Consider the following 24,427-nt stretch of genomic DNA (forward strand, 5'->3'; position numbering starts at 1 on the left):
TGGGGTTCGGGGAATTGGATGGAAAACAGCGGACATGGCAATAGGCGCAGATTAAAACGAGACACAGCCACGGCGGCAGCAAGACGTTAGCTGTCACAGAATGCCCTAGCAAGCAAAGAATGCTCCAGCGTTGACACTGAGCATTGAGTTATTTGTGCCACTGAATGGAAGTTCCGTTTTGCAAACATCATTTGTCATAATTCTGCACACCCATATGCGATAAAAAATGCCAGCCGGACTGAACCAGCAAGCCAATGGAATAACTCTCTCCGATACTATGGGTATGTGCAAGGTCAATGCAGTGATTGGAGTGTGTGGATGTGAAGACTACTGATAATAGGCGAGGATTCATGCTATAATGCGGGTCGATACTGTTATGACAAAAATTAGTGTTAAAAATACAAATATGGGCTAGGCTATATATAAACGTGATCATAACCATTCCTCCTCAAGGAAGACCTTAGTGAAGGTCGATGTTTTTCTTTGTTGTTTATTATGTACTATTTTAAACGATACAAAATTCTAATTAATGATGAATACCAAAATTCGTGAATGGTGTTTGATCCTGCTGTAGGTGTAACGCCTATACTAACTAGAGTCTGCATGCGTTCGTGAAATAAGACAATAATTCAATGAGAGAAGTCGATAATTGCGTATTAACATGATGCTTGGGGCTTTACTCAATAAAAAGATCTGTCAGTTCGTGTCGTCGCTCCTGCTTTTCCTGTTTGATCCTGTATTGTGGTGCACACCAATTTGTTTTTTCTTTTTTTTTGCGCTGCAGGTGCAGCTTGTCTTTGATAGACGTAATAAATGTCCATGACGTTTGCGGTCCTGCTGAAATGATTTGTGTACACAGACACCGGGTCGCGAACGTGTATGCTCCTACGACAGCTGGTTTTATGTTCTGCTTTGTTTTGTTTTGTTTTGTTTTTAACGCGGCTGCTATCGTGCAATGCAGATGATTCTGCGTCATGAAAATGGCAAATGGCGGACTCATTGTTCGAGATCGAGTTATTGTTTAATGAAAGAAACATCTGAGCTCAATTTTATTCTAGTTCAAGTGTTATATTATCTGGCTACTCAAACTGAGTATGAAAGAACCCACATAAACACACATAGACTTATAGTATATTGTGTGCTTTGAGAATCATGTCAGTTTGTTCACTCAATAATCACATTTCAGGGATATTTTATTCTATTTTATTTTTTTTATTATATTATTATTTCTGTGAAACATGCTATGGTTATGCCCCTGGCAAGGTTTGCATGACATGCTTCTTCATAGAGCATATCCAGAAGAAACATACATTTATGATGTGAATGGTCAGACTTAGAGCACTTGTTCATATGTCTTCTTTTCTCCATTCACAGCGCTGTGCGCTCTCGATGGCCGGGTGTTGCACAGATGCGCAGCCGCAGACACGCTGCTAGCTCGGAGTGCACGGTGGGCGCCTGATATGTCTGACTTTACCTCCCTAAGGGTCATTCAAGAGGAGGAAGAGGAAGTCCATTGTGGTGACGGCGGCGCTTTTCGTGGTGTCCCTGCTCATTCTTACCATCGGGCTGGCTGCCACCACCAGGACACAGAACATCACTGTCGGAGGATACTACCCAGGAGTCATAGTGAGTTTCAACCCTGACAAGCCCTGGGGGGACAGTAAAGTGGCTGTCTTCTCTCACCATAAATTATCGCTCGTGTACCAGGAAGGCTTGCAGCATTGCAAACTCTGCCATGGATGTTATCTGAACTCTTTCCACACAGTGACCCTGTCAGGTCCTGTGTGAGAGTGTCCCAGACCAATGAGATCTTCTCAGTTATTCATTTTGCTGTGTGGTCATACTAGAACTTAGGCCCATACCCCAGCGTTTAAAAAGAGTTTCTCCTTACAGCTGCAGTGCTGTACTTCAGGAGTTGGTATCTCTGATTCTGACCCAATTGTTCTGAACCCTCTAGACCCTCTAGACCCTCAAATGTTGTTTATTTTGAGCTGATGTTTTGAGTAATTATACCTGTACTGGATCCAGCTGAATCACCATATGGTCTGGCTGAATTAATGCAGTTGTGTGGTTCCTGGGATTGCTGTTCCTGCTCCGCGCATATGCCCATGGTTGGTGGATCGAGTCCAAATTGCCAGTGAAACTGCCAGATGTCTGGTGTTGTCTGGATTCCTAGATGAAGTTAAATGTGCAGAGATCACAGAGGAAGACAATGCTGCTAATATCTTCCAGACACAGTTTTTTTTTTCTCATTTTAAATAAAAAACCAGGCCTTAGACAGTTGATCAGTTCTTTCAGTAGGAAAGCTGTCAGGTCCAGCCTGTGGTTACTTTCAAACGTTAGGCCATTTTCTTGTTGATGTGAAAGTCACTCTTGACTGAACTAGGGTCAAACTGACATTGGTGCCTCATCTCCTGTTGCTTTTTTCCAGCTGGGTTTTGGCTCTTTTCTCGGAATCATTGGAGCCCATTTGATAGAAAACAAGCGGCAGATGGTAAGAGGTTTTACGTTACCCCATCTTTTCCACATATCGATTTGTCAGCTGTCCTGTAGCCACATGCATTCTACATTTCCTTCCATCGGTGACACGACACAAAATTCTGAACCGTGGCTTCAATTTTTTTTTTAAAAAAAAAGGTACATTGCAGTAAAAACAAACTAGGCAAAAATGTAGTTTTTGCCTTTTGCCACCCTAATTTCGGTGAGCAGAATTTGAGTTGGCGTGTGGGGTTCGGGGTGGATATCGGATAGTTGGGAACATGTTGCTGGGCTGCTCATGAGACGCACCCAGAAATAGCCCTTGTGTAAGAGGAGGAGGGCTGAGTACTCAGCAGGAACGCACAGGAGTGAGGGAGTGCAGGGGCCCCCTCCTTCTCAGAGGTTGGCAGAAGATACCGGGGGAAAGGGGCCACCATTGCAGTCAGACTTGGCACGTGTAACTATGTCCTGGGCTGTGTGTCAAACACTGGGCCCTGGTCTCTGTCTGAAGAGCCGGAGAACTCACTAGGCCCATGTGCCGTTATTAGCTGCACCCCTTACCTCTCTGTGGGGCAGGGTCCACACTGTGTGATTTTGTTACATGCACTAGGTCTCACGGACCTGTGTCTTGTCTGCATTCACTGCTTTTGGAAACAGCACCCGCATCCACTGGGGGGGCAGACACCCCGGATGAGGGGCTGATGGCAACCCTGGATGGTGTATCTTTATGCTTAAAACAGAAACGTCGCCTTCATTGGAACAGCTTGACATGGAAGTGAATGTTGAGCTGGGAGGAGTGGCCAGTCAGGGAAAGCCCTGAGCCTCTGTATTGCGGTGGGATCTGGGGTTGTATGAGGCATGCTTGACCTGCCGCTGCAGCTGAAATCCTTCAGGGCGGGCTGATGTGTGTAACCCAATCTCCCCTGTCTCTCCTTAAGAGACACTAAGTGATTGATAAGGAAAGAGCAGGAGAGGGAGAAGTCCCAGAAGAGGGCTAAGCACCAGGTCTGACATGGATACCTATACAGGGAGCAGCCTCCTGCTGTGTGCTTACAGACAGCTGTGACCTGCCCATTTCCTCAGATACATACAGACATGACCTGGCTAACATATGCAGAGACATACTGAGAAAAACCCGCATACATTCAGACTTACACAAACACGCATGTGGTGCGTATGCAGTTCTAAAATGCACGCCTTCACAAGCAAAACAATACTTATCAGCATGAGACATTTTTCTGGTGCATTTCCTAGTTGTGAGGATCACGATTTATAGTGGAATATCAGCATCACAATTAAATTTTCCTGTTGCCATTGGTCAAATTCCAAAAACAACAATTCACTTCAAAGCATGTTTTGCTACAGTCAAGAGTTGCAATCATATAGTTGATTCCCTCATTGGGCAACCCATACAGAATGTTGCATTCTGCATCAGAAACGGATGACCTGTTATACAGTGGAAATCTAATTTTAGCGAACAAGCACTCAAAGCCTTGAGTATTATACCTTGAATGGAGGGTGGGAATTTTCAAGCACTTCAAACCACCGCTCTACTTTCCTTGCCTCGGTTGTGTTTTTTTTTTTTTTCTTTCATTTCCACGCACCAGGGTATCTCTAAATGCTTGTGTGTGTGCCCTCAGACTTTGATCAGCCAGTGCTCATCCAACAGTGAGAGGGGGATCTGAAGGAAACATTGACCTGAATCTGGAGGGAAACTAGCTTTCAAATGAGCGAGCATTTGAACACTTGACACATATTTGGAGCAGTGGCAAATCTGGGATCGGTCAGTGGTTAGCTAACCACTTCTGCCACGTTTTTAATGCATGATTTATGTACAAAGAAGAGTACGTTACATTACATTACATTATTTTCACTTAGCAGACGATCTTATCCAGTGTCACGGACATAGGTTATAATTTTTATGTTACCCCCATTTATACAGCAGGATATTAACTAAGGCAATTTTGGGTTTAGTACCTTTCCCAAGGGTAGAGCAGTAGACCTCAAGTGGGGAATTGAACCAGCAACCTTTTGGTTACAAGCTCTGATCCTTACCACTATGCTACACTGCTGCCCAGAGTATGTGATCAATTGCAGAAAAACTGTGTTAATTACGGTCCATTGCATAGTAATTATGAGGGAATATTGGTTGAATATGAGAGGCTTTCAGAGCTACCTGTGATGACATGAGGCCAAGGTGACGTGTAGGGGCTCATATTTCTCATGTGTCTTTCTCTGTCTTCCTGTTGCTCTGACAGCTGGTGGCCTCCATTGTGTTCATCAGCTTTGGAGTGGTGGCGGCCTTCTGTTGCGCCATTGTGGACGGTGTGTTTGCAGCGAGGCATATTGTGAGTGCTGACCCACGATTTCTAAACACAGCTCATTACGGGTGACCTCAGTGCCCACACACATTGCAGTAGTGCTTTCCAATGCAGGGTCCACTCAGACGTGTCTGTTATGTTTTTGAGCGTACCGCATTATGCATAGTCCTTTTGAACCGCAAAATCTGGAACCCATCTCACTTGCCATCAGGCCTCAATAGTGGTCACCATTTACTTCATTACCTAGAGAGCGCTGTGTGCATGACAACTTATGGAAGTTTCATTATTTTAATGTTCATGTTTGACATTCCATCCATGTTACTGGGTTCTTATTGAAGTACTTATTACTTATCACTTGGTGCCTTGATATAGCAGCAATGCTATTTGTGATTTTCAAACCCACAAACTTCTGATCATGAACCCAGTGCCCCTCACTTGTTTCTAGCTGGCATGATAGTTTGCATATATTTTTGTATACAGCACTACATTCATTTGCTATAAATATGTTAATGTCAAATGAAAATGTGCCTGTGACCTTTGACCCATGACCTGTGAGTGACTGTATATGTCATCCCACAGGACCTCAGACCTTTCTACGCAGGTCGGTGTGAATACTACTCTAGCGTGACAGCATTTGACCGGGATGTGAGTTCAGCTGCTCCACTACAAGTTACACATTTCTCAAATAGAGTGTATATACTTTATGACTCATTTCCAATTATGTAGTTATCAGCTGGATGTTGATGGATTGATGGCATTCACAAAAAAATGTGCATTTGGCTGTGCTGATTTTTTCCTCTGTGGATTGCACTATGGTGAATCACAGCTGTCAGATGGATAAGGTTTTTATTGTGACATTGATGTTGAAATAATAATATGCGGTGTATCTATGGAATGCATGGATCTTACAAAACGACGCTGTAAAAGATGTTGCTCCACAGGAGAGTAGAAACAGGGGGCTGATCCTCTCCAAATGTCTGACGTCCGTCTGTCTCTTCCAGGTCCACTGTCAAACAGGCCCTCGCGTGTCCTGCAGCTTGCGTGTAAAAAGCAACACGTGCTACTGCTGCGAGCTCTACAACTGCGGCAAGTACGTGCTACTAAGTCTGTCCTCCCCCGGAGGCAGGCCGCAGAAGGGACAGCTGGGCCGGGATGCAGACACACAGCCTACCGCCATACCGTTTTCCATTTCGTTTGTCAAAAATGACATGTTTTCTTAAATCTCAGCTCTCCACTACATCTCGTGTGTCATGGACTCCAGAGTTTTTTTTTTTTTTGTTTTTTGTTTTTTTTTCCTCAAGGCGAACGCTGGCCGGCAGAAAGCAAAAGGTCATTTTTTTGTTTACCTATGTTTCAGAGAACATCCTCTTTTGGGACGTCAAAATAAAGAGGTTTTGAAAAAATATAAGAAATCATCCCTGATTTGGAAGTAGGTCCTTCTTTTGTCCGCCCTCCCACCCCACCCCCCCGTGACTCTGTGCTTCCATCTCTCTGTCCCCCCTAGATAATAATAACACTCTGTGCTGTTGTGTTGTGGTTGAATTAACACTACATGCTGTTTTGTCATGGTTTCACACATGTGGGCCTCAACTAAACCAAGGGTTGTGTGTTCCATGCTTGTGATGTTCCTCTTAAGAAATACTGTGCGTAGATGTTTGTGCAAACAGTTCGTAGGCATGTGTGTGTTGAAAAGTGGTACTTGTGAGTTCCTTGCAACAGCCTGCGGATGTGTGAAGCTTTCTGGTGGATCTGTCCGATAGGAGTGTCCTCCCTTCAAACGTCACAGCCTAACATTAATCTGTATTCTCTCCCTCTCTCTGTTTCTGTCTCTCTCTGTCTGCGACATGAAACTCAGCCGTGTGGAGCTGATGGGAGGGTACCACGAGTACACGGAGGTGCAGAGCTGTCAGGATGTGGTGCATCTCTACCACCTGCTGTGGACCGCCACCATCCTCAACATTGTGGCCCTCTTCCTGGGAATCATCACGGCTGCCGTGCTGGGCGGGTTCAAGGACATGGTAAGGCTGTCTTACCGGTGCAGAAATTTTGCTTCATCAACTAAGCTGTGAATAACAGGCATCAGATATATTGTGGTTATTTTCCCTCTACATTGTTAGATAGAAATGTGAGAGGTTGCTGATTTTATTTAGTTTGCATGATACCAGAGAGTTCAAGTGCATGATCTTAGTCTTCAGTTTATCTCAGTGGCTTCTGTGTTGTTATGACCTTGCTGAATTTCTGTGACCCTACTGACATGTTATGCAGTGGTAGGCAACAGTGGTTGAAATTTGTGGGCCAGTCCACATGAAATCAATTGCCTCACCCGTTTTCATTTGCTTAATGTCCCAGCTAGTTAATACTAGATACAAGCAAGTGAGGGTAAGAAAAAACTTTTAAAATCTTCATTGAAGATGTTTAAACTTTTTAGTTTAATTTCTTCATGGGAATTAATGGGTACTGTAAACCTTATGTGTATTGGTCCCTGTGTCTCTTGAACCCTTATTCAATGTGTAATGTGTAGTGGAATCTGTCTTGGAAGCACACAGAAGAAAATAACGTCACACAGCTAACACAGATGATGTTGGCAGGATGCAGCTGGGACGCCACACCAATGATTGAACTGGACAGCTCTTTTTTTCCATTTGTTCATCTGTATATGCTTGCTTTCTCACTGGTATGTGGGTGTGTTGACTGCATAATGGGCGTGGTGGAGCAGGGTGGCGTCATTCACTGCCGCTGTGCGTGTTTTTCGGGCAGACTCCTACATCCGCCCCTGACAGCCGTGAGGCAAACCCCATTCCTGTCCCGGTCCCTTCCGAGGCCCCGGCTCCTACCACCTCCTATAACTCCTATTACAACAGCGCCCCCTGCCTGCCCCCCTATACAGCCTATGACCTGCAGGTAATCACATGTCACAGCGAAGTTGCTCCAGTGCATATTTTTGTTATTCTTTGGCTCACTCTCTCCCTGTGTAACCAGTTGTAGATGAATTTTCTGCAGCACTTGGTCATTATTTAGGGTGAGAGAGTTTATTACCATGCACGTGGTTAATGGGTCTAGTGTTCAGTTGTAAAGGGGTGAGATAAATCTAATTTTGAGACAATGTCTTCTTAAGACTTGATAAAGGTGCTTGAACTGAATTTCTCTGTTTTGGAGAAACAGCGTGTCCTTATGGACATGAGTGTGGACAGAGAGAAACAAAGAACATTGTCAAGATATCTGACAGCAAGTCTCTCCCCGCAGGCACCCAACATGTTCCCAGACTCCTCAGGTCTGTCCGATGACTCCCAGTCTGGGGCCAGCTCCATGTGGCCCACCCAGATCCCGCCCAGCTACTCTCCCCCTTACTACCCCCCTGACGACAAGCCTCCACCTTACAGTCCTTAAACGGCCAGCTGATGGGAGCGTTTCTACATGCCCCTGGATGACTGGCATGGCCCTAGGGGGTCAGGGGGTTAGCCCTTCAGGGGTGAGATCCCCAAACAGTGAACCTTCCCTCCTTCTTAGTGTCTACATAGTGCTGAGTGCATGTGTGGGCCTTTGTAATAACTGTTGCAGGCACTCTGGCACTGTGTCCAAGCTGTGAGGGTTTTTCCTGCGCTGTGACTCTTCAGAACCAGCACAGCCCAAGCCTCTCTGTGCATTCGGTGACATGGGGAAAGGGCCGGGGCCACAGATGTGACCATAGCATCGCGCTGCAGAGAGAATTCATCACAGGAAGGGCGGAAGCAAACTGAAAGATTGCCTTTGTGATGGTGTTTCCGTGGCATGCTGAATGACCTTGGGGCTCAAATCTGATGAAGCTCGAAGGGAAGGCAACGACCTCTTGTACTGCAATCTCTCTGCCTGCCGAGTTGTATCAAACGCTCCTGTGAAGCTCTCGGCGATGCCAGGACCAATCTGCCTTAACATCCGTCAGCTTCCACAACCGCATCTCTGGGCCTGGGCTAGATGGCACCACAGCTCAGTTAAAGAAATCTCCATGGAGAATCTACAAGGTCTCTCTGCAGCTCTCTTCCATATTTCTCTCTCTCTCGCTGCCTCGCCTCATGTCTGAGGGCTTTCTCTGCAGAGGCGGTTTCCTGTATATTGTTGTATTGTCTTTTCATAAACACTGACGAGGAGATGAGTCTGAGGTTCCCCGTTTTTAACGAATCCCATCCGATTCCTCTACCTGCTTTGTGTCACACAAAGAGTATCAATTCACTTAGTGATCTTCTCTTTTTGCCTTCGGCGCATGTAGATCATGGTGAACTGTACAGAGACTTTTCAGCCCCAATAATTCTGTGTACATCTGCTCAGCCTAATTCGTACACTCTGTAATTAAATGTATGTTTACTTTGCAGTCAATCAAAATACAAAGCATATGAGGTGTACACACCATTACATGCTCATCACACAGTTACATTTCGATTGTGATTGTAACACGGTCACATTGCAAATGTTAAAACCATCTCATGACTGCGCATATTTATAAAGTTCATATAATTTTAAGTTTCATATGTCACAGATTATGAGTTGTAATGTCTTCCCCATGCAGTGAAATTGCTGTCCCTCAATGAAAATGGGAACCTCGTGTCCCAACAAACTTATATAAAGCAATACAGGAGTCCCATAATCTCACTCTTGTCTGCCTCACTTTACATGATGCAGAATGTTAGTGATATTGTTAGCTAGGTAGCAACAAATATGAAGTATTAATTCACCTTCCAAAAAACAGCATTTTTTTCGTTCTCATCTAAGCGTTTATTCCTCTTATTTTTCAGGCGCACAGATCATTTTTGTATTTCCATTACCAGTATGTAACTATTTGTAACTTGAAATACCAAATCACTGAACACTTCTAGAGACTTTAAGACACTTTTCACTTTATTTTATGACCTTCCATTTCTTCATAGAGCTTTAGGTCTGTGGTCAAAAACATGTTAAGTGTTTCAGTCCTTTTTCAGGGATCACGTGATGGTCCCTTCCAATAAGCAGCCTATAATAGCTATTATCCGTTACAGGGTCAAACAATTACTTTCTTGACCAGAGAAAACTCCGTAACAGATACTGCATTATTTTATTCTGAAAAGGAACCAGTCTATTGTTTCTTCTTACAACTGAATGATAAAATATATAAATATAGGCAGCAAACATGGGCCACATTTAGACCGCACTAAAATTACAGCACAGTCAAGAAACACACTTGGTAGAGCTGTTTCTGTGGACCAATCCATCAGCCACCCATGTATTGCTGTGATGATAGTGGGGCGCATATTTGGTCTTCCATTGGGGACAATCTCAAAGGACATACTAGCATGTAAAAACCTGACTTAACCTTGATTTCAGAGAAGTAATGTCAAGAGCAATTCTGGTGGCTGATCCCTGCTGCACGCAGTGAGTTCATCCCATATCATTCCCTTTGTCCATATACCTTACCCACTGAGCCAAAGCAAACCTGGTGCCGTTGCAAACACCATCTGATTTCACTTTTCACCATTGAGGGGTCCTTGCAACCAATGTCCAGATAGTTTGGAAGGTCAAGCATTCTATCATGTATGTGTACAGTTACTATTCTGGATCAGCTCATGAACCTTTCATCCTCTCCACTACAGTGTAGTCACTACACAATAACAGAGGTCAGTCACTTGCCACAGTGACAGCATGCGTTTAATAACAGGAAACACATAACCTTTTCCGCCATCAGCTTATTACATTTTACCTTACAAATAGTACAATCTGAGAGGAAAAAAAAAACTGACAACACCAGGATCAAGTTAAAAAAAATTAATGTGGGGAATTGCCCACCAAGGTGGAACATTCATGATCAGGATTTCATTAACATTTTTTTTTATTTTAGCAAAGACTAGCTAGATATGTTAACATGTTTACATTTGACACACAAATGTCAATAATCAAATCACATCAAATAACCTTCATATGTTCTTCCATAAAGCACACTTCGGAGTATGGTTCTTTGCCGTATTAAATGCAACAGGTATCTGACTGAGATATTGCTCGCATAGTCTGAAGACAGTGCAGATGGTATGCATGCAACAGTTGATTTTGGATGTTGTCAAATGAGGACAGGTTAGTTTGTGGCTTGAAAGAGGTTCGACTTGCAGGACTGTACTGGTTTGAATGTGCCACTATCTAGGATATTGCAGCTGCCATAGGCTGCCATACCCCAGTGACACCTCTTCTAATGAGTAATTACTCAAGAAAATAAAGTAAACAACTAGCATAACTACACCTTACCATACGTAAATGGATTTTAATTTAGAGTTGTGTTGTTTTCAGTAGCAGTTTAAAAACAACTAATGCTGCCATTGAAATTATACACAGTTAATTCAATGTAAGTGTTCAGCACCACATGCCTTATGTACATCTTTAATACATCATTATTTTTCTCCTGTTGAATGTTTGGACTAAACAGTCTGCCAGGCTTTCCGGCAGATTTCAGGGGCAGAAACTCATCCCCTCCGCATTGTGCCCAAAATACTACTGCGCCCCAAATATTCACAACCAATGCCATACATTTTTTGGCAACTACCCACTGCCCCCTTACACTGGGCAAAGCGCTAGCACAATCAGGATAAAAATTGCCAACTCAGCGCTGTTGGCATTTTTGCCAACTGCGCTGACATCAAGTTACCAAAAACAAATACGCGGAGTGCGTTTTTGCCGACTGGGCCACATCTGCGTCCCCGCAAAACCTCTCCCATGACTATTTATTGTGCTCTGCTTGAAGGACACCTGAAACATATGTCAGGCATCTCCACGGCAACCATTTTTCTTCCAGCGTTGCGCTTAATTACTGAAATCTAAGTAAAAATGACCCCCTGAGCACACACCAGATCTCAGACTGAGATCTCGTGTCAAAATGAACAATTTTTCCTGGAATATTTCTTGCTGTATCTTACCAGATCACCTTTTTCTATCTTTTCCTACCATCCAGAAGGAAGTGTTTGTATGTATTAAGACTCCTTGCTGAAGCTCACCCCTTACAGCTTTGTGAATGAGAAGTAAACACTGGTGATAACAACCCAAAAGCTGAAATAACACCATACACACACCTTCTGGCAGCACTCTTTATATTCATTGTCAAGCAAAGCCGTCAGAATTTAAAATGTACACGTTTCCTGTTAAACACTTCCTCACAATTACAGACACAAAGGAATCACTTCAGCGCCATAAAGTTTTATTTCCATTTTGTATAGCACTAAGACCTAATAAATAAGTTTGAAAAACAAAGTAAACAAATGTTAAAATGAAAAAAGGTCTTTAGTACAATTATTTACACAACACGCAGTTGTTAATCCGTTTTTGAAAGCATAAAAGCTTGAACGGCTTTTATTTTCCAACATACTGAGACAGAAAAGGGTCTACTCGCGTAGTATATAAAAAAAGTCAAATAAGCCTTCTACTGGCAAATGCAAAGCAGCTACACACAAAGACAAAGACAAATTAGAAAAGCAAAAGAACATGAAAATCACAACTCCTGCACTAGCTGCCGCCTCTTAACGGCAGAGACATTCTGAATACAGACATAAAAGTTACTTGAATGACAGGATTCCTGTGTTGCACTGTATGGCAAAAGGTCTAGCTGTTCCATCACCCAAGTACAGTGAAGTAAGTGTCTTTTAGCATCCTGGACAGAACAAATGGAGTTATTAAAAAAAAAAAAAAGACAGCATGATATATGGCCAGCATATAAAACAAAACAACAATGTTCCCAATATCTGGAGAAGGTGTTAAAGAAGTTATGGTTTAGTTTTTTTTTTTTTTTTAGGAATTGTAATATTTCTTTAATGACTTATTTAATATTTTAAAAGCCTCCCAGGTCTTGCTTAGTACAGTTTGATAGGATAATACTAAATATACATTGAAAAATGTACTTTCAATAGATTTAGCAGAAACCGTCATCCAAAATGACATTTAGAGCCATAATGAGTTCTAGTGCTGATTACATTGTGCATTTAAAACTTTAAAGACGTGGTGAGAACTTAATAATTGTAACAGTACAAATAATTGTCCTGTTACATGACAGTTAGTTATTAATAAATTTCCTGATATTATGTATAATGTAAAACTCCCACTGATAAACAAGCTGGATCTGCATGTCTTCACATACAAACCAGGTTGTACTGAACAAAAATTTGTATAACATTAAAAATGAGGATTCGTTCATGGGCAGCATAATGTGCTAAGACACCAGCAATATTAATATGAGGCATTTCAATGTTTGTACAGTAGCACCTTTCTAAGTTAGTGACACATCTTGCTTACCAAGTATGCTTTGTCACATCTTCTGCCTCATGCTAATATGAGCACATGTTACTTGGCAATATCTGTCAATCAATCATGATACAATCAGTACAAATACAGTACGAGCACTTGTACATCATGATGCACTTCACTTCACAAAGTGCTATTTTCAACTCTGTATAGTGCAGCTTCACTACATAGTTAAATATATATTTATATATAGATTGAGGTTTTATGCTGGGGAATGACACACTGATTCAGGGGTCTTTTGCATCATCGGGATGCAAGGTCTTTAACACTCACAGACACATGAATGTGAGTGTAGAGCAACTGATTCATGACCAACATCAGATGAGTGATTTTCCTGTTTCTTTGGTGGAAGTTTTTTTTTTTTTCCCCCCCAGTCATGGTTTTGTTCCTTCTCAAGTCACCATACCTTATCCCTCATCCAATTTTTAGTCTACATTACCAAACCTACTGACTGTACGGAGCTCAAAGAGTTTAATGTCCACCTTGGGTAATTCAACACTGTTTTGTGTATGGTCTGTAAGATTCTTAATAAGTGCTGACAAAAAATAGAATTCATTTCTCTTGTATGCTGTGCGTCCAGACATATAATGATTTTTGATATTACAGGACAAGCAACTGTCAAACATATGAGACTACATATAATTCAATGACAAGACTGATTTAAAAACAAAAAATAAAGCCAAGCTATGCCAAGAACCACCAAGTCTGTGCTGGAGTACATGGGAGCTTCCTACACACAACTAGTTTAAAACAACAGCTATACAGTTAGGTATGGAAATCTGTCCTGGACCCTTGAACACCAAAGGGGAAACCCTGCTTAGAAGGCACAATTTCCAGCACAGTTAGCCCTTCAACTCAATAGGTCTCTGGTATAACAAAATCGAAATCTGAGGAGCGCTCGGTAGGGTTTGTGTGAGTCTCTGGGCGCTGGGGGAGTGGCTCTGGTTGCTGGACATGTGCCCCCGGCTCTACAAAGATATCATCCCAGTTCACCGCTTTGCCCTGGTTGGGAGGGTGAGGCCCTGGGGCTGCCATGGGCTCCTTTGCAGGGTCCACATGGTAGACAATCCCTTCCTCGTTGATGACCGGGATTCCCCCTGAGTTGTCAGTGACATACGAGTAGGGCTTGAACTGCACCGTTTTACAGGGCAGCAGGCGGTACAGGTTGTTGTTGGTGTCGTCCTTCTCCTTCCTGCCCGAGGGGTCCTGGTTGTGGACCTGCTTGCAGTGAGAGGAGAGAAGCTGGTAGTTGATGAAAAACTCGTTGCACAGCAAGCACTGGTAACGCCGCTCCCCCGTGTGGTAGACCTCGTGTTTCGTTCTGTACTCCGCCAGGGCAAACACCTTGTCACAGTAATGGCAGGGGTACTTCTTCTCCCAGGAGTGGGTGTTGAAGTGTCGCCTCAGGCTTGTCAGACACACGTAGGGACGCTTGCACACGATGCACACGTAAAAGGTCTTCCCGTCCATGATCAGCTCGTAGTGGTCGTCCTGCTCAACCTTCGCCTTCTTCTTGCTTGAGGCCCCCCTGGGTGAATGAGGGGACATTTCGGGACTGAAAGGAGGGGTCATCGGTGCCTTCCTCCCCCTGCTGGCTTTGGAATCACCTTCACCTGGGTCCTCCTTCATAGGAACAATGTCATATGTGTTCTCCCCGATGTTGGCGTAGACCTTGCAGCCGGTAGACAAGGAATCAATTTCTGATGCCTTGTCCAGCGTTATTGTTTTTTTTACCGCCGTGATAGCTTTAGGGCTGTTCAGTCTTGCCCCATTTTTGGTGCTGCTTGATGACCTACCATCCGCGACCTTAATTTTGAAGTCTGCCGGGGGGGCTTTCGATTTTTCCAAAACCGCGTTCAAGTGCTTCTGCTGGACCCCCAACACTTCTTGGTTTTCTTTAGGCAGGGAGCTGCTGGGAGATTTGGTAGGGGAGCAGTTTGTTTGTGCTGGGGTAGCTGGTGTGCTGCACAGGGAGGAGGAACTTGCAGGTGATGGGGGAACATTGATTGTGGTGTCTGGCGATTCTATTGGGGTGGGCAGAGAGGTGGAGGTGCTGCTGTGGAGAGAAGACTTTAACACGCCTCCCTCTAAAGTTTCAGCTGGAGGCGTGTCAGTTTTTTTCTCCGTTTCCCCATCCTCCTTTGTCCCAGCAGCACTGGATTCAGAGCTCGTCCCTTTCTTTTCCTTGGGCACCTCATCCATTTCTACAGAAGATCCACCCCTATCCGTGACTTCGGAGGACTCAGGCGTGAGCGACATGCTGCTAGACACCCCCAAATTTTGGGGCTCCTGCTTGGAGACAAAGAGAACATCACTGTTGTCAAGGTTACCAGACCCATCAGTCTGCACAAACTCTTCCGCAGTCAGCGAAAACTCATCAGTTACAATGGGCATGCACGCTGATCCAGCCTGAGAGGTGAGATCATTATTTCCTTGTGCAGCTTTCACATCTTCCTCTTTGTCTTTGGAAAAGCCAGGTAAGCCTCTAATCAGGGAGAGCGGAACACCCAAATTAGCAATGAATTTCACACCCAAGGCCCGACCGGCTGCAATGAGCTCCTCCAGCAAGTCAGAGCGAACCCGAATGATCCTGGAGCAGTAGATGTAGTTCAGGATTTCCTCAAAGATCTCTGCTCTGACAAAATTCAACTCGATCACCTGCCCGGTCGCAGAGAAGAGCTCGTGGAAATAAGCACTGGACGCTGACAGGATGTTCCTGTGGGCCTTGAACTTACGATCATTTACAATTATGGTGACATCACAGAACAATCCAACATTCCGCTGCTCGTTGACAGACTTCAGTAATGACCCTGAATACTGTGTGTCAGTTGCAGAAATCAGCTTTAACCTCGACATCCCTAGGGAAAAGGAGAAAAAAAAACGTAAGAAATCATCCAGATAAAAAAAAAAAAAAACACATTACAAATACAAAACTCAATATTGTGATACTTATGTATACAAGTCTGTAGTATCATTTATTTTAAGCACATCAAAATAATTAGCTGGGTCTTTGTGCAAGGGGCATACTCTATCACAATTTCACATGGAAGTTGGCACATATAGTTGTCATGTGGTGATTCAAACATGGGCAACATTTTTGATCCATACAATAAAACAATTTTAAATATAATTGAGGCAAGCATTTTGTGCTTACTTAAGGATCAGTTAAAGTAATGTAATTTCCAATCTACATGGGATACAGTCATGGTTCTGGTGTCATATTAAAACTCCTGTTGTGCCCTAATATTTGTGGGCTGTGAAGATTGAGAATTGATGTATATCACCTTTTCAAGTTTCAACAATATGGTTATTAATATTTTAAGAGTATCATCATTGTTGTTGTCAATGATTTGTATAGGAAAATATCAGGGTGGGACTGCTTGTAGTTTTGTACATATTGCCCATTATATGATGGCGAGGGAGGGAAAAAATCAAAACTCATCATCAAACCGAATATAATAAACCGTAATATTAGTCCTGCTGGACCCTATGCACAACATGTGCAAAGCCTGATAGATATCATATTCAAACAAAACGTTCCGAAAAATGTTATATGTTTTCCAGTGTCACGCGTTAAAATTGGCCATGTAAAATCGAAAAAGAACGAAAGTTAATTTGACATGATTTTGACAAAGACCATTAATTTATGCGAAGCTAAATTATTAAAGTGATACCCATACCTAATGTAGTTCAATCTATTTTTGGTATACAAACAAATTTTAAAAAGCCAATATATGTTTCCCAATTCCAATGTGGTTACATATTCACAGCAAAGCTGCAATTTCTGCCTCATCTCCACTATCATCCAGCACTGCACAAGAGAATGGGTCAACTTGAACCAGATTAAAGCAATCTCCCGAACAGGTGGTCAATCGGGTTAAAAAAAAAAAAAAAAAAAAGAACAAACACGCAAGTGTTTGACATCGTCCATTCAGTGAATACTCATTCAAAGATTGACCGTATTCACAGCTCCTGTGCCGAAGCAGGTGTTTTATGTGTATTGGTGTAATGCTAGCTACCTATTTGTGAGCCAGCTTGCTAGCTAAGTAGCTGACTTGCTGCAACAAATGGGTTAGTCTAGCTAACGTTACCTAGTCTAGCAAAACTAGTCATTCCCAACTCCTCCAGACAATATCATCTGGCTAATACAGTTTAACATATTTTACTACCGTAGCTATAGATAGTTGTACTTAAAATACTCTCGTTGGAAAACGATACTCCAGAAGTTAGCTACTAGCTAGCCCGAGGCCTACGTTATGAAGCCTCATTAGCGTGCTAGCTAGCTACATTCAATACAAACAACAACAAAAAACAAGTTCAGCCAGTTAGCCAGTTAATTCACTGCAGCAGCATTTGGATGCAGGACATAACGAAAAATTTTATTTTTGCACATTAGTCTCTAAAACAATGCAATGTGATTGAAGAGCAATAAATTAAGACATTGGCAAGCTAGTTACCTATGTAGCTACACCGAAAAAAGGAAACCGTATTCTCAATGAATCTTCCTTCCTGGTTCACGGCGGATTGTGGCCTTATTTGCTGCTAGCTGATCTTCCCAATGAAGAAAAATCGATACACCGATTCGGTTTGTGCAATGCAAAGGATGATATAAACCACGAATTAGTTGTTTACCTGCAAAGTCAAGCCTTATGCCCCTGCCTTATATTTCCAATATTTCGCCAGACAACAAAACGCAGCCCTCCTTTTTTTCCCCTGCTGGAACGACCTGCTAGTTAATCGCATGACCAACAGGAGTCGCAACCCGGTAATTTCGTTTGAATCGCGTGTTTTGAGCGGAGTCGCCCCTTGGAACCATCGCTTATTTTTCCTTGCGTGGACTTTGCAGCTTTTGCCTGTCGATGTTTGGTTGCTGATCTGGTCGTTTTTAACGAATTGCTAGTCACTACAGTAGATGGTATGTCTCTGTAGCTAAACTTGTTAGTCTGCCTTTCAAAACTGAGGGTGTCAAAAAGATTCTAGACACACTAGCTAGCCAACAGGTTAGACGACAACACAGCTAGGAATCGAAGAGATATTTTCTTCAAAACTGGTTATTATTTAATCAATTTATTTGCTAACCTGCTCAAAATATGAAGTCTAATGCAACACTAGCTCCATAATTAATCAAGAGCCAGCTCTGTAATTAATATAGTTAATAGGCTTTTGAAAATATCGATACAACTTAAACCCCTCGGAACTAGCGAAATTATTCTTGATGGATTGGGGTTCGCTTACATCAGCCCACAACCTGTTTCCTTCCTGTTAGCCGCGTGATTCAATGAGCCAACGCGGACCGGACTGGCAAAACTTGCAGAGTTAAACCTCACGGCGAGAGGCCATTGAGCGTGAGATTGCGCAAGTATTGATTACTTCCGTATTTTAACCGTACCCTCTTCTCTTTCGGTAATTTATTTATAACGTTAGCAGCTAGCGAGTTTAAGACTATTACTCCATTTTTGGCTCCTCTGAAGAGCTATGCCTTCGGTCAATCGGTCAAGAAGCCGCAGTACAGAGCCCCTGAGCATCCACAATAGAGAACGACATGGTCGATCTAGGAGTCGTTCTCGCAGTTTAAGCCCGGCGCAGCGGCCAAGCAGCAATCGGGACCGGGACAGAAGCTTCACGGAAAGCCGGCATTCCCGACGATCCGATTCTAGGGAGAGATGTGGGACGAGATTTCACATGAAGAGCTCTCGCAGTCGATCCAGGTCGAGGGAAAGAGTGACCTGGTCCAGCCAGCGGAATGCGAGAGAAGACCACGGATCACGGTTTGGCCGCTACGACAAAAGAGATGATTTTTATCAGCAGAAAGAAGAAACTTTTTTCGCCAGGTGTGTAACGTTAAGTAGCTAGCTACCTAACGATTACTTCTGTTGGTAATCTTTTTTGGTGAGGCTAACTTGCGAGAAAACTGAATATATTCCAAAATGTTGAACCTCAACGGCCCTTTTGGCTGGTTGGCCTCGGTTTGCTGTTGCGTGAAGGACAATAAAAATAAACTTTTGTCAAAAAACAGAATTTGTAGGTATCCTGGACTGCATTGCGCTATGTAGCCGAGGTTTTGCCTTGTGTTTTATGATTTTATGTAAGTTGTTGTGTTTGTGTGCGAAAAGGCAAATCAGATCACTGTGTTGTTGTTTAACATATGTTTACATTGCATGCCCTACACATTTGTTCGGTTCGGTTTACCAAGACCTCGGTATTCAATGGATATTAGTGAGGTTCTGCTATGGCAAAATGGGCTGAAAAGGCAAGCTTACTTAGTAAATCTTTTAGCGACAGATATTTTGTCTTGACCATAGAATTACCCTCGCATGGTGTGTGAAGGACCACAAACAACGTTGTCCAACTGACTACCTTGAAGTTTCAGTAACATTTTATGTAAAACAGCTTTTCAAAACTGCTTTAAAAGATGGGTAATGTAAAGTAAGCATCAGAGTAATGTAATTCCATATTTAGAAAACAATACAGTCAATATGACGATATATCAAACGTTTTGATTAAGGTTTAGTTCAGTTGTAGTGATTGAGTTGTAATGCAGTGATATGGTAGCCACACATGCTGACGCCACCATATGTGTATATAAATGATATGTCACCCAACCCTTTTTGTTACAAGTAATTTCTTCATCCAGTCAGTTAAGTTGAATACTAATGAGTGTTGCCTGAGAGAAAAGGACATTTTCAAAGGACCCAAGAGTAGAGTTTTTGAGGATGACATTAATGCAGTCCATTACAGATGTGTTCATGTCCCTCATTCTCACTTCAGGGCCAGGAGTGAAGCCATAGGAGGGCAGTATGCCTTTTGCTGCTTTTCATGTGCAGGTTAGCAAACATGCCCATGTGGAGGTTGCAGCTTCATGTGTTTGTTTTTCAAATTCAGACGGCTACAGGAACGGGAGAGGATTGGAGAATTGGGGTCACCTGAAGTGTGGGGCTACTCGCCAAGAATAAGAGAACCAGAGTAAGTCTGATGCAGGTTTAATTTTGAAAGGCTGACCGCTGTCCCCGCCCATTGTAATGCTGGGCATATACTTTCTGGCCTGTGTGTAAAACAACATTAATTATGTATGCAGGGGAAACCACAACTCAGACGTCTTTGTTCATTTATTTTACAGTTCTGATGAGCACACCCCTGTCGAAGAGGTGAAAATCAGTAGCAGTTCTGATTCAAGTTCCGAAGGTAAATCCCAAGACTTTGTAGGTCGTAAATGTTGCTGTGTCCGTCTTAGTGTTTAGTTTCGTTTTAGACACTTGCATCAAACAAAACATTATAACAAATGTAGAGTCTGTGTTAAGTGCCCAGTGCAGTGAAGCCTTGTTTATGCTCAGCTCTGTTAAAGCAGAAATTGTGTTTTGTACAAACAATCACTGTTGAACAGTAACCCAGAAGTTTGTTCTAATGTACAGAGGAAAAGAGGAAGAAACGGAAGAAGAAGAGAAAGTCCAAAAAGAAAAAGCACAGAAAACATTCTGAAGACAGCGAGTCTGAGACTGACTCTGAGGGTATGGAGATTGACAGTCATTATTTATAAAAAGTCATAAGAAAGGGACTGCTTCTAGCTAATGTCCGATTGCCTCTGTTTTGTTTTGTAGAGGAAGAAGTGAAAAAGAAGCGCAAGAAGAAAAAAAGCAAAAAGTATCTTCTGCTCATATCTACACTTAACCATCCATACATGCTTTATTCCCAAATACTCATAATGGCTTCGTTTAAACCACTGGTGGCGTGACTTGTGCCACTTAGGAAGAAGTCAAAGAAAAACAAGAAGAAGAAGAGCAAGAAGGGCCGCAAACAGTCAAGTGACTCCAGCAGCGAGCAGTCTGAAGAGGAGGAGGATGAGGACCATAGCGGAGGGCTGTGGGTGGAGAAAACATGCCCAGAAGCCCACATCGTGGGCCCGGAGGTTCCCCTTACTCTCCTGCCCCAGGACGACAGACCTCTGGAGTGGGTGTTTATATTACGGCTGTCGTTCTTCACAGTTTGCTTGTGTCCAGTTTTTACAACCCTGAGCTTGTCTGTTTTACGCTTGAGGAAATGCTTTTCATGGATCAGCGGTCAAGGTGTCTCCTTTGTGTGCATGCTGAGCTGTACCGTCTGGGTTCAATCCAGACCGTTATCACCAGCCGACTAGGACTGGTAGCCCACAGGGGTGGAACAAATTGGCTTTGTTCTGTTAGGGATAGGGGTGGGTATGTCGGCAGGGGTTGCTTGTCTTGCCACTCTGTCACCCTCTGACTCATCAGGCACCCGCAGGTTTCTCTGATAATGTCAGTGAAGCTGTATTCATAGCTGTACTCTAGTTGGCACTTAGCTCATTGGAGTGCCCTGCGTGACCTCTGGTGTGAAAAATAGTCACAGCTGGCGTGTGAATGTATCAGAGGATTGCATTTTCCACTCCCTAGCACTTTTCCCTGAGGACAGTCACTGTCCTGGTGAGATGAGCACAACATATCCAATTAGTTATCTCAAAACAGGGCTGCATAGGGGGGAGGGGTTAAAAAAAAAAAGTCCCAATAAAGTTTTAATTTAATACATTTTTGTAGTAGTTGCTCTCAAAAACATTTCCTGGTCTCACTTAGCATGTGTTTTTCAATTACCTGCCTGTATCCAGCTTTCTGCCACCCAGAGACTTTTCAGTTTGCTGTTTACTGGCTTTTGTTGAGTGTGTTGCTCATACACTGTGGGAAAAGGGTAAACTCATGTGTTTTTGCTTCCTCTGTCCCAGTTTTGGCCACGCGCTGCTGCCAGGCGAAGGTGCCGCCATGGCTGAGTATGTGAAAGCAGGCAAGCGCATCCCGCGGAGAGGCGAGATTGGGCTGACCAGTGACGAGATCGTAAGCTTTGAGAAACAAGGCTTCGTGATGAGTGGCAGCAGGTAAAGACACGCCACGGTGCTTGCCGACATGTGGATTGAGAGTTTACAGAGAGAGAAACGGGATTACAGTTGGCTTAGGAGCTGGTTTGTACTCATTTTTAACTGTTTGCATCGTCATTTGTGACTCCACCCCCTCCTCAGACATCGGCGCATGGAGGCTGTGCGTCTGAGAAAGGAGAACCAGATCTACAGCGCGGACGAGAAGCGAGCCCTAGCCTCCTTCAACCAGGAGGAGCGCAGGAAGAGGGAGAGCAAGATCCTGTCCAGTTTCCGGGAGATGGTGCACAGGAAAACTAAAGGCAAAGAGAAAGCGTAACCGACAGAAGCTCAAACCTGGAGACTTCAGAGATTTGAATTTGGGATAGGTGATTTTTGATATTTTAACATGGAATGTACATTATTTTAACTTAAGACTGTACTTTTAAAAATCGTGTCCATTTTACAGTGTCATTTTATGAAGTGACATTAACATTCCAATACTTTTTGTGCTGTAATGGATGTTCTTCTGAATGGAACAATTTCTGTAAACTTAGAAGAAAAACTCCAGGAGAGAGAGTATGTTATGGACATGTCACTATGGGTGGAATTTGCACAAAATGTTTTTTCTATCTGCTTTGTATCACATTTGTAAGTTTAATGATAATAAACCCATCTGAATGAGATCAGATTAGAATGTGTTGGGAAGTAATTCAGCAAAGTAACAATCCCTCATAATAATGCATCAAGGTGTATGTAATTCTGCCACTTCAAGATTAAAATCAGCTGGTGTAATATCCACGTCCTTGGGATCATTGAGCTGGTTAAACCCATATATTTGTTCATATGAATACATTTTTCATATTTCAAGAAAATAGCCATGTCTGTTTGAAGCTGTTTGGTGAAGAAGGTTCTTGCTTTCAGGTAATATGATTTTGTCTGAGATTTGTTTTAAAGTGAAGGGAAGGGGAGAAAATATGAGTTCAAAATGAGGTTTTGTGTGAATTTCAATGGTTTAACAATCCGTATTCTAACCTGCTGGAAATCATATTTGGTTGTAGCCATTTTCTCATAATTGTGTTGTGACATGATTTATGCTATAGTTCATTTTAAAGGTTACTCCCATTTCACTGATTATTGTGTTTTAACACCAATTTGGCCAGACAGCAGGGTGAATGTGCTCCAAACATGGAGATTAATGAGGACAAGAGGGCTCCAACAAGTGTAACCTTGGTAACATAAGCTTCATCAGACATTCTATACAAGAGGATGTACACTGCAGTGGATGTAAACCAGTTTGGACTGCCCTCTGCTGGCGTCAGTGGCTTATTCCTGAAGATCCCTTCAGCAGTATGGATACAAATGGTACTCTTGAGAGATGGAGTCTGTACATTTTGGACGTTGTCCTGAGAACTGTAGACACATGTAGTTTTTACATAGATTATCCTGTATATACATTTATCAAGTACTGCAATGAAATATCTGTTTTTCAGTGGTCTTGGCTCATCCCTACTGTGCAGTCTCATATGTTAATGTTTACACTGTTTCCATGGCAACCATAATCCTCTTTACACCATCAATGTTGGATGACAGTTGTTTCAATATCATAAACCCAACATACAGTTTTCTAGACCTACAATGCCTCTGCTTTGATTTGCATTAACACAAAACAAAATTTGCAAAACACCTGTGAGCTCATGTCAGTGTCCTCTCACTAGCACCAGAAAACAGCAGAAAGTAAACTGGCTTTTGGTGTCCTTTATTGTTTTTGGCCAATGGTGACACCATTTTTCCATGCTCGCTTCTCAATAACATCACCATTCACTTCAGCCCATATTTTGACCCTTCATGCAATGTGTGTGTCTCCCTAGGCTCTCTGTCTTTCAGCTGGCTCCTCTCAGGGTCAAGTGTAAAAGGTGGAAGCAGGGGGTGGCCAGAGTGGTCATGGCTCGGGACTGAGGTAAAAAAAAAAAAAAATTAAATAAATAAACAGGATAAATAAGACTTTGTCACAGGTCAAGAAACATTCAACATTTTCTAGTCAAACCCAGCAGAGATTGTGAAATTTCTGAGGCAGTATAAAGTTATTGATTATAAGAGGAAGAGAGAGTTCATTTTAGGTCCGTTTACTGTGAAATTTCCCAGTGGTAACATGTTGCATCTTACCATATTTTATTTTACTTTTAGCAATTTAAAATACACATTTCTATACTAAAACAACAAACGTACAGAAATCCAGACTAGTTTGCAAAAAAAATCATTTAAGTCACCGTGTGCTAAAGTCCGTCCACGTGCTTAGGTGTTCAATATGCAGCATTTAAGCAGAACTAATGTATAACACACACACTGAGTGGCACAGTCCATCTGTCTGATCTCATCAGCCCAGGTAAACATGCTGGAGCACCACGCACCAACACACCTGTGTGTAGTTACAGTAACAGGTGGATATTCACTATGATCAATATTTACAATGTTCCTCCATTTTATTTATTTTTTA

General features: G+C 42.8%; 3 protein-coding genes across 3 annotated transcripts; 2 read left to right on the top strand and 1 right to left on the bottom strand.

The window, feature by feature from the left end:
• On the top strand, window positions 1-12,483 carry tmem255a (transmembrane protein 255A). The gene is made up of 10 exons (XM_036548917.1): window positions 1-281; window positions 1,484-1,626; window positions 2,432-2,494; window positions 4,737-4,826; window positions 5,379-5,444; window positions 5,801-5,889; window positions 6,157-6,228; window positions 6,655-6,817; window positions 7,557-7,700; window positions 8,043-12,483. Exons 1-10 carry the CDS (start codon window positions 227-229, stop codon window positions 8,184-8,186), a joined length of 1,029 nt encoding a protein of 342 aa, XP_036404810.1. The 5' UTR covers window positions 1-226; the 3' UTR covers window positions 8,187-12,483.
• Window positions 12,484-13,266: 783 nt separating this feature from the next.
• zbtb33 (zinc finger and BTB domain containing 33) lies at window positions 13,267-18,259 on the bottom strand. The gene is made up of 2 exons (XM_036548822.1): window positions 17,712-18,259; window positions 13,267-15,937 (listed from the first exon to the last, which is right to left on the bottom strand). The coding sequence occupies exon 2, from the start codon at window positions 15,933-15,935 to the stop codon at window positions 13,935-13,937; it is 2,001 nt and encodes a 666-aa protein (XP_036404715.1). The 5' UTR covers window positions 15,936-15,937; window positions 17,712-18,259; the 3' UTR covers window positions 13,267-13,934.
• A 112-nt stretch (window positions 18,260-18,371) lies between these two features.
• On the top strand, window positions 18,372-22,691 carry LOC118791458 (NF-kappa-B-activating protein-like). Its single transcript, XM_036548823.1, has 8 exons — window positions 18,372-18,910; window positions 19,962-20,042; window positions 20,197-20,261; window positions 20,489-20,584; window positions 20,675-20,717; window positions 20,823-21,023; window positions 21,805-21,954; window positions 22,096-22,691. Exons 1-8 carry the CDS (start codon window positions 18,555-18,557, stop codon window positions 22,268-22,270), a joined length of 1,167 nt encoding a protein of 388 aa, XP_036404716.1. The 5' UTR covers window positions 18,372-18,554; the 3' UTR covers window positions 22,271-22,691.
• Window positions 22,692-24,427: the final 1,736 nt, after the last annotated feature.

Source organism: Megalops cyprinoides, chromosome 16 (assembly GCF_013368585.1).
Source record: "Megalops cyprinoides isolate fMegCyp1 chromosome 16, fMegCyp1.pri, whole genome shotgun sequence".
Lineage (NCBI taxonomy): Eukaryota > Metazoa > Chordata > Actinopteri > Elopiformes > Megalopidae > Megalops > Megalops cyprinoides.

What these genes read in the sequence shown, in the direction of transcription:
- tmem255a (XM_036548917.1), top strand. Translation starts at nt 227, where the DNA reads ATGCCAGCCGGACTGAACCAGCAAGCCAATGGAATAACTCTCTCCGAT. An exon ending in TAGAAAACAAGCGGCAGATG is followed by an intron (nt 2,495 to 4,736) that starts GTAAGAGGTTTT and finishes TTGCTCTGACAG; the next exon opens with CTGGTGGCCTCCATTGTGTT. An exon ending in TGGGCGGGTTCAAGGACATG is followed by an intron (nt 6,818 to 7,556) that starts GTAAGGCTGTCT and finishes TTTTTCGGGCAG; the next exon opens with ACTCCTACATCCGCCCCTGA.
- zbtb33 (XM_036548822.1), bottom strand. Translation starts at nt 15,935, where the DNA reads ATGTCGAGGTTAAAGCTGATTTCTGCAACTGACACACAGTATTCAGGG.
- LOC118791458 (XM_036548823.1), top strand. Translation starts at nt 18,555, where the DNA reads ATGCCTTCGGTCAATCGGTCAAGAAGCCGCAGTACAGAGCCCCTGAGC. An exon ending in TTCTGATTCAAGTTCCGAAG is followed by an intron (nt 20,262 to 20,488) that starts GTAAATCCCAAG and finishes TCTAATGTACAG; the next exon opens with AGGAAAAGAGGAAGAAACGG. An exon ending in AAGAAGAAAAAAAGCAAAAA is followed by an intron (nt 20,718 to 20,822) that starts GTATCTTCTGCT and finishes TGTGCCACTTAG; the next exon opens with GAAGAAGTCAAAGAAAAACA.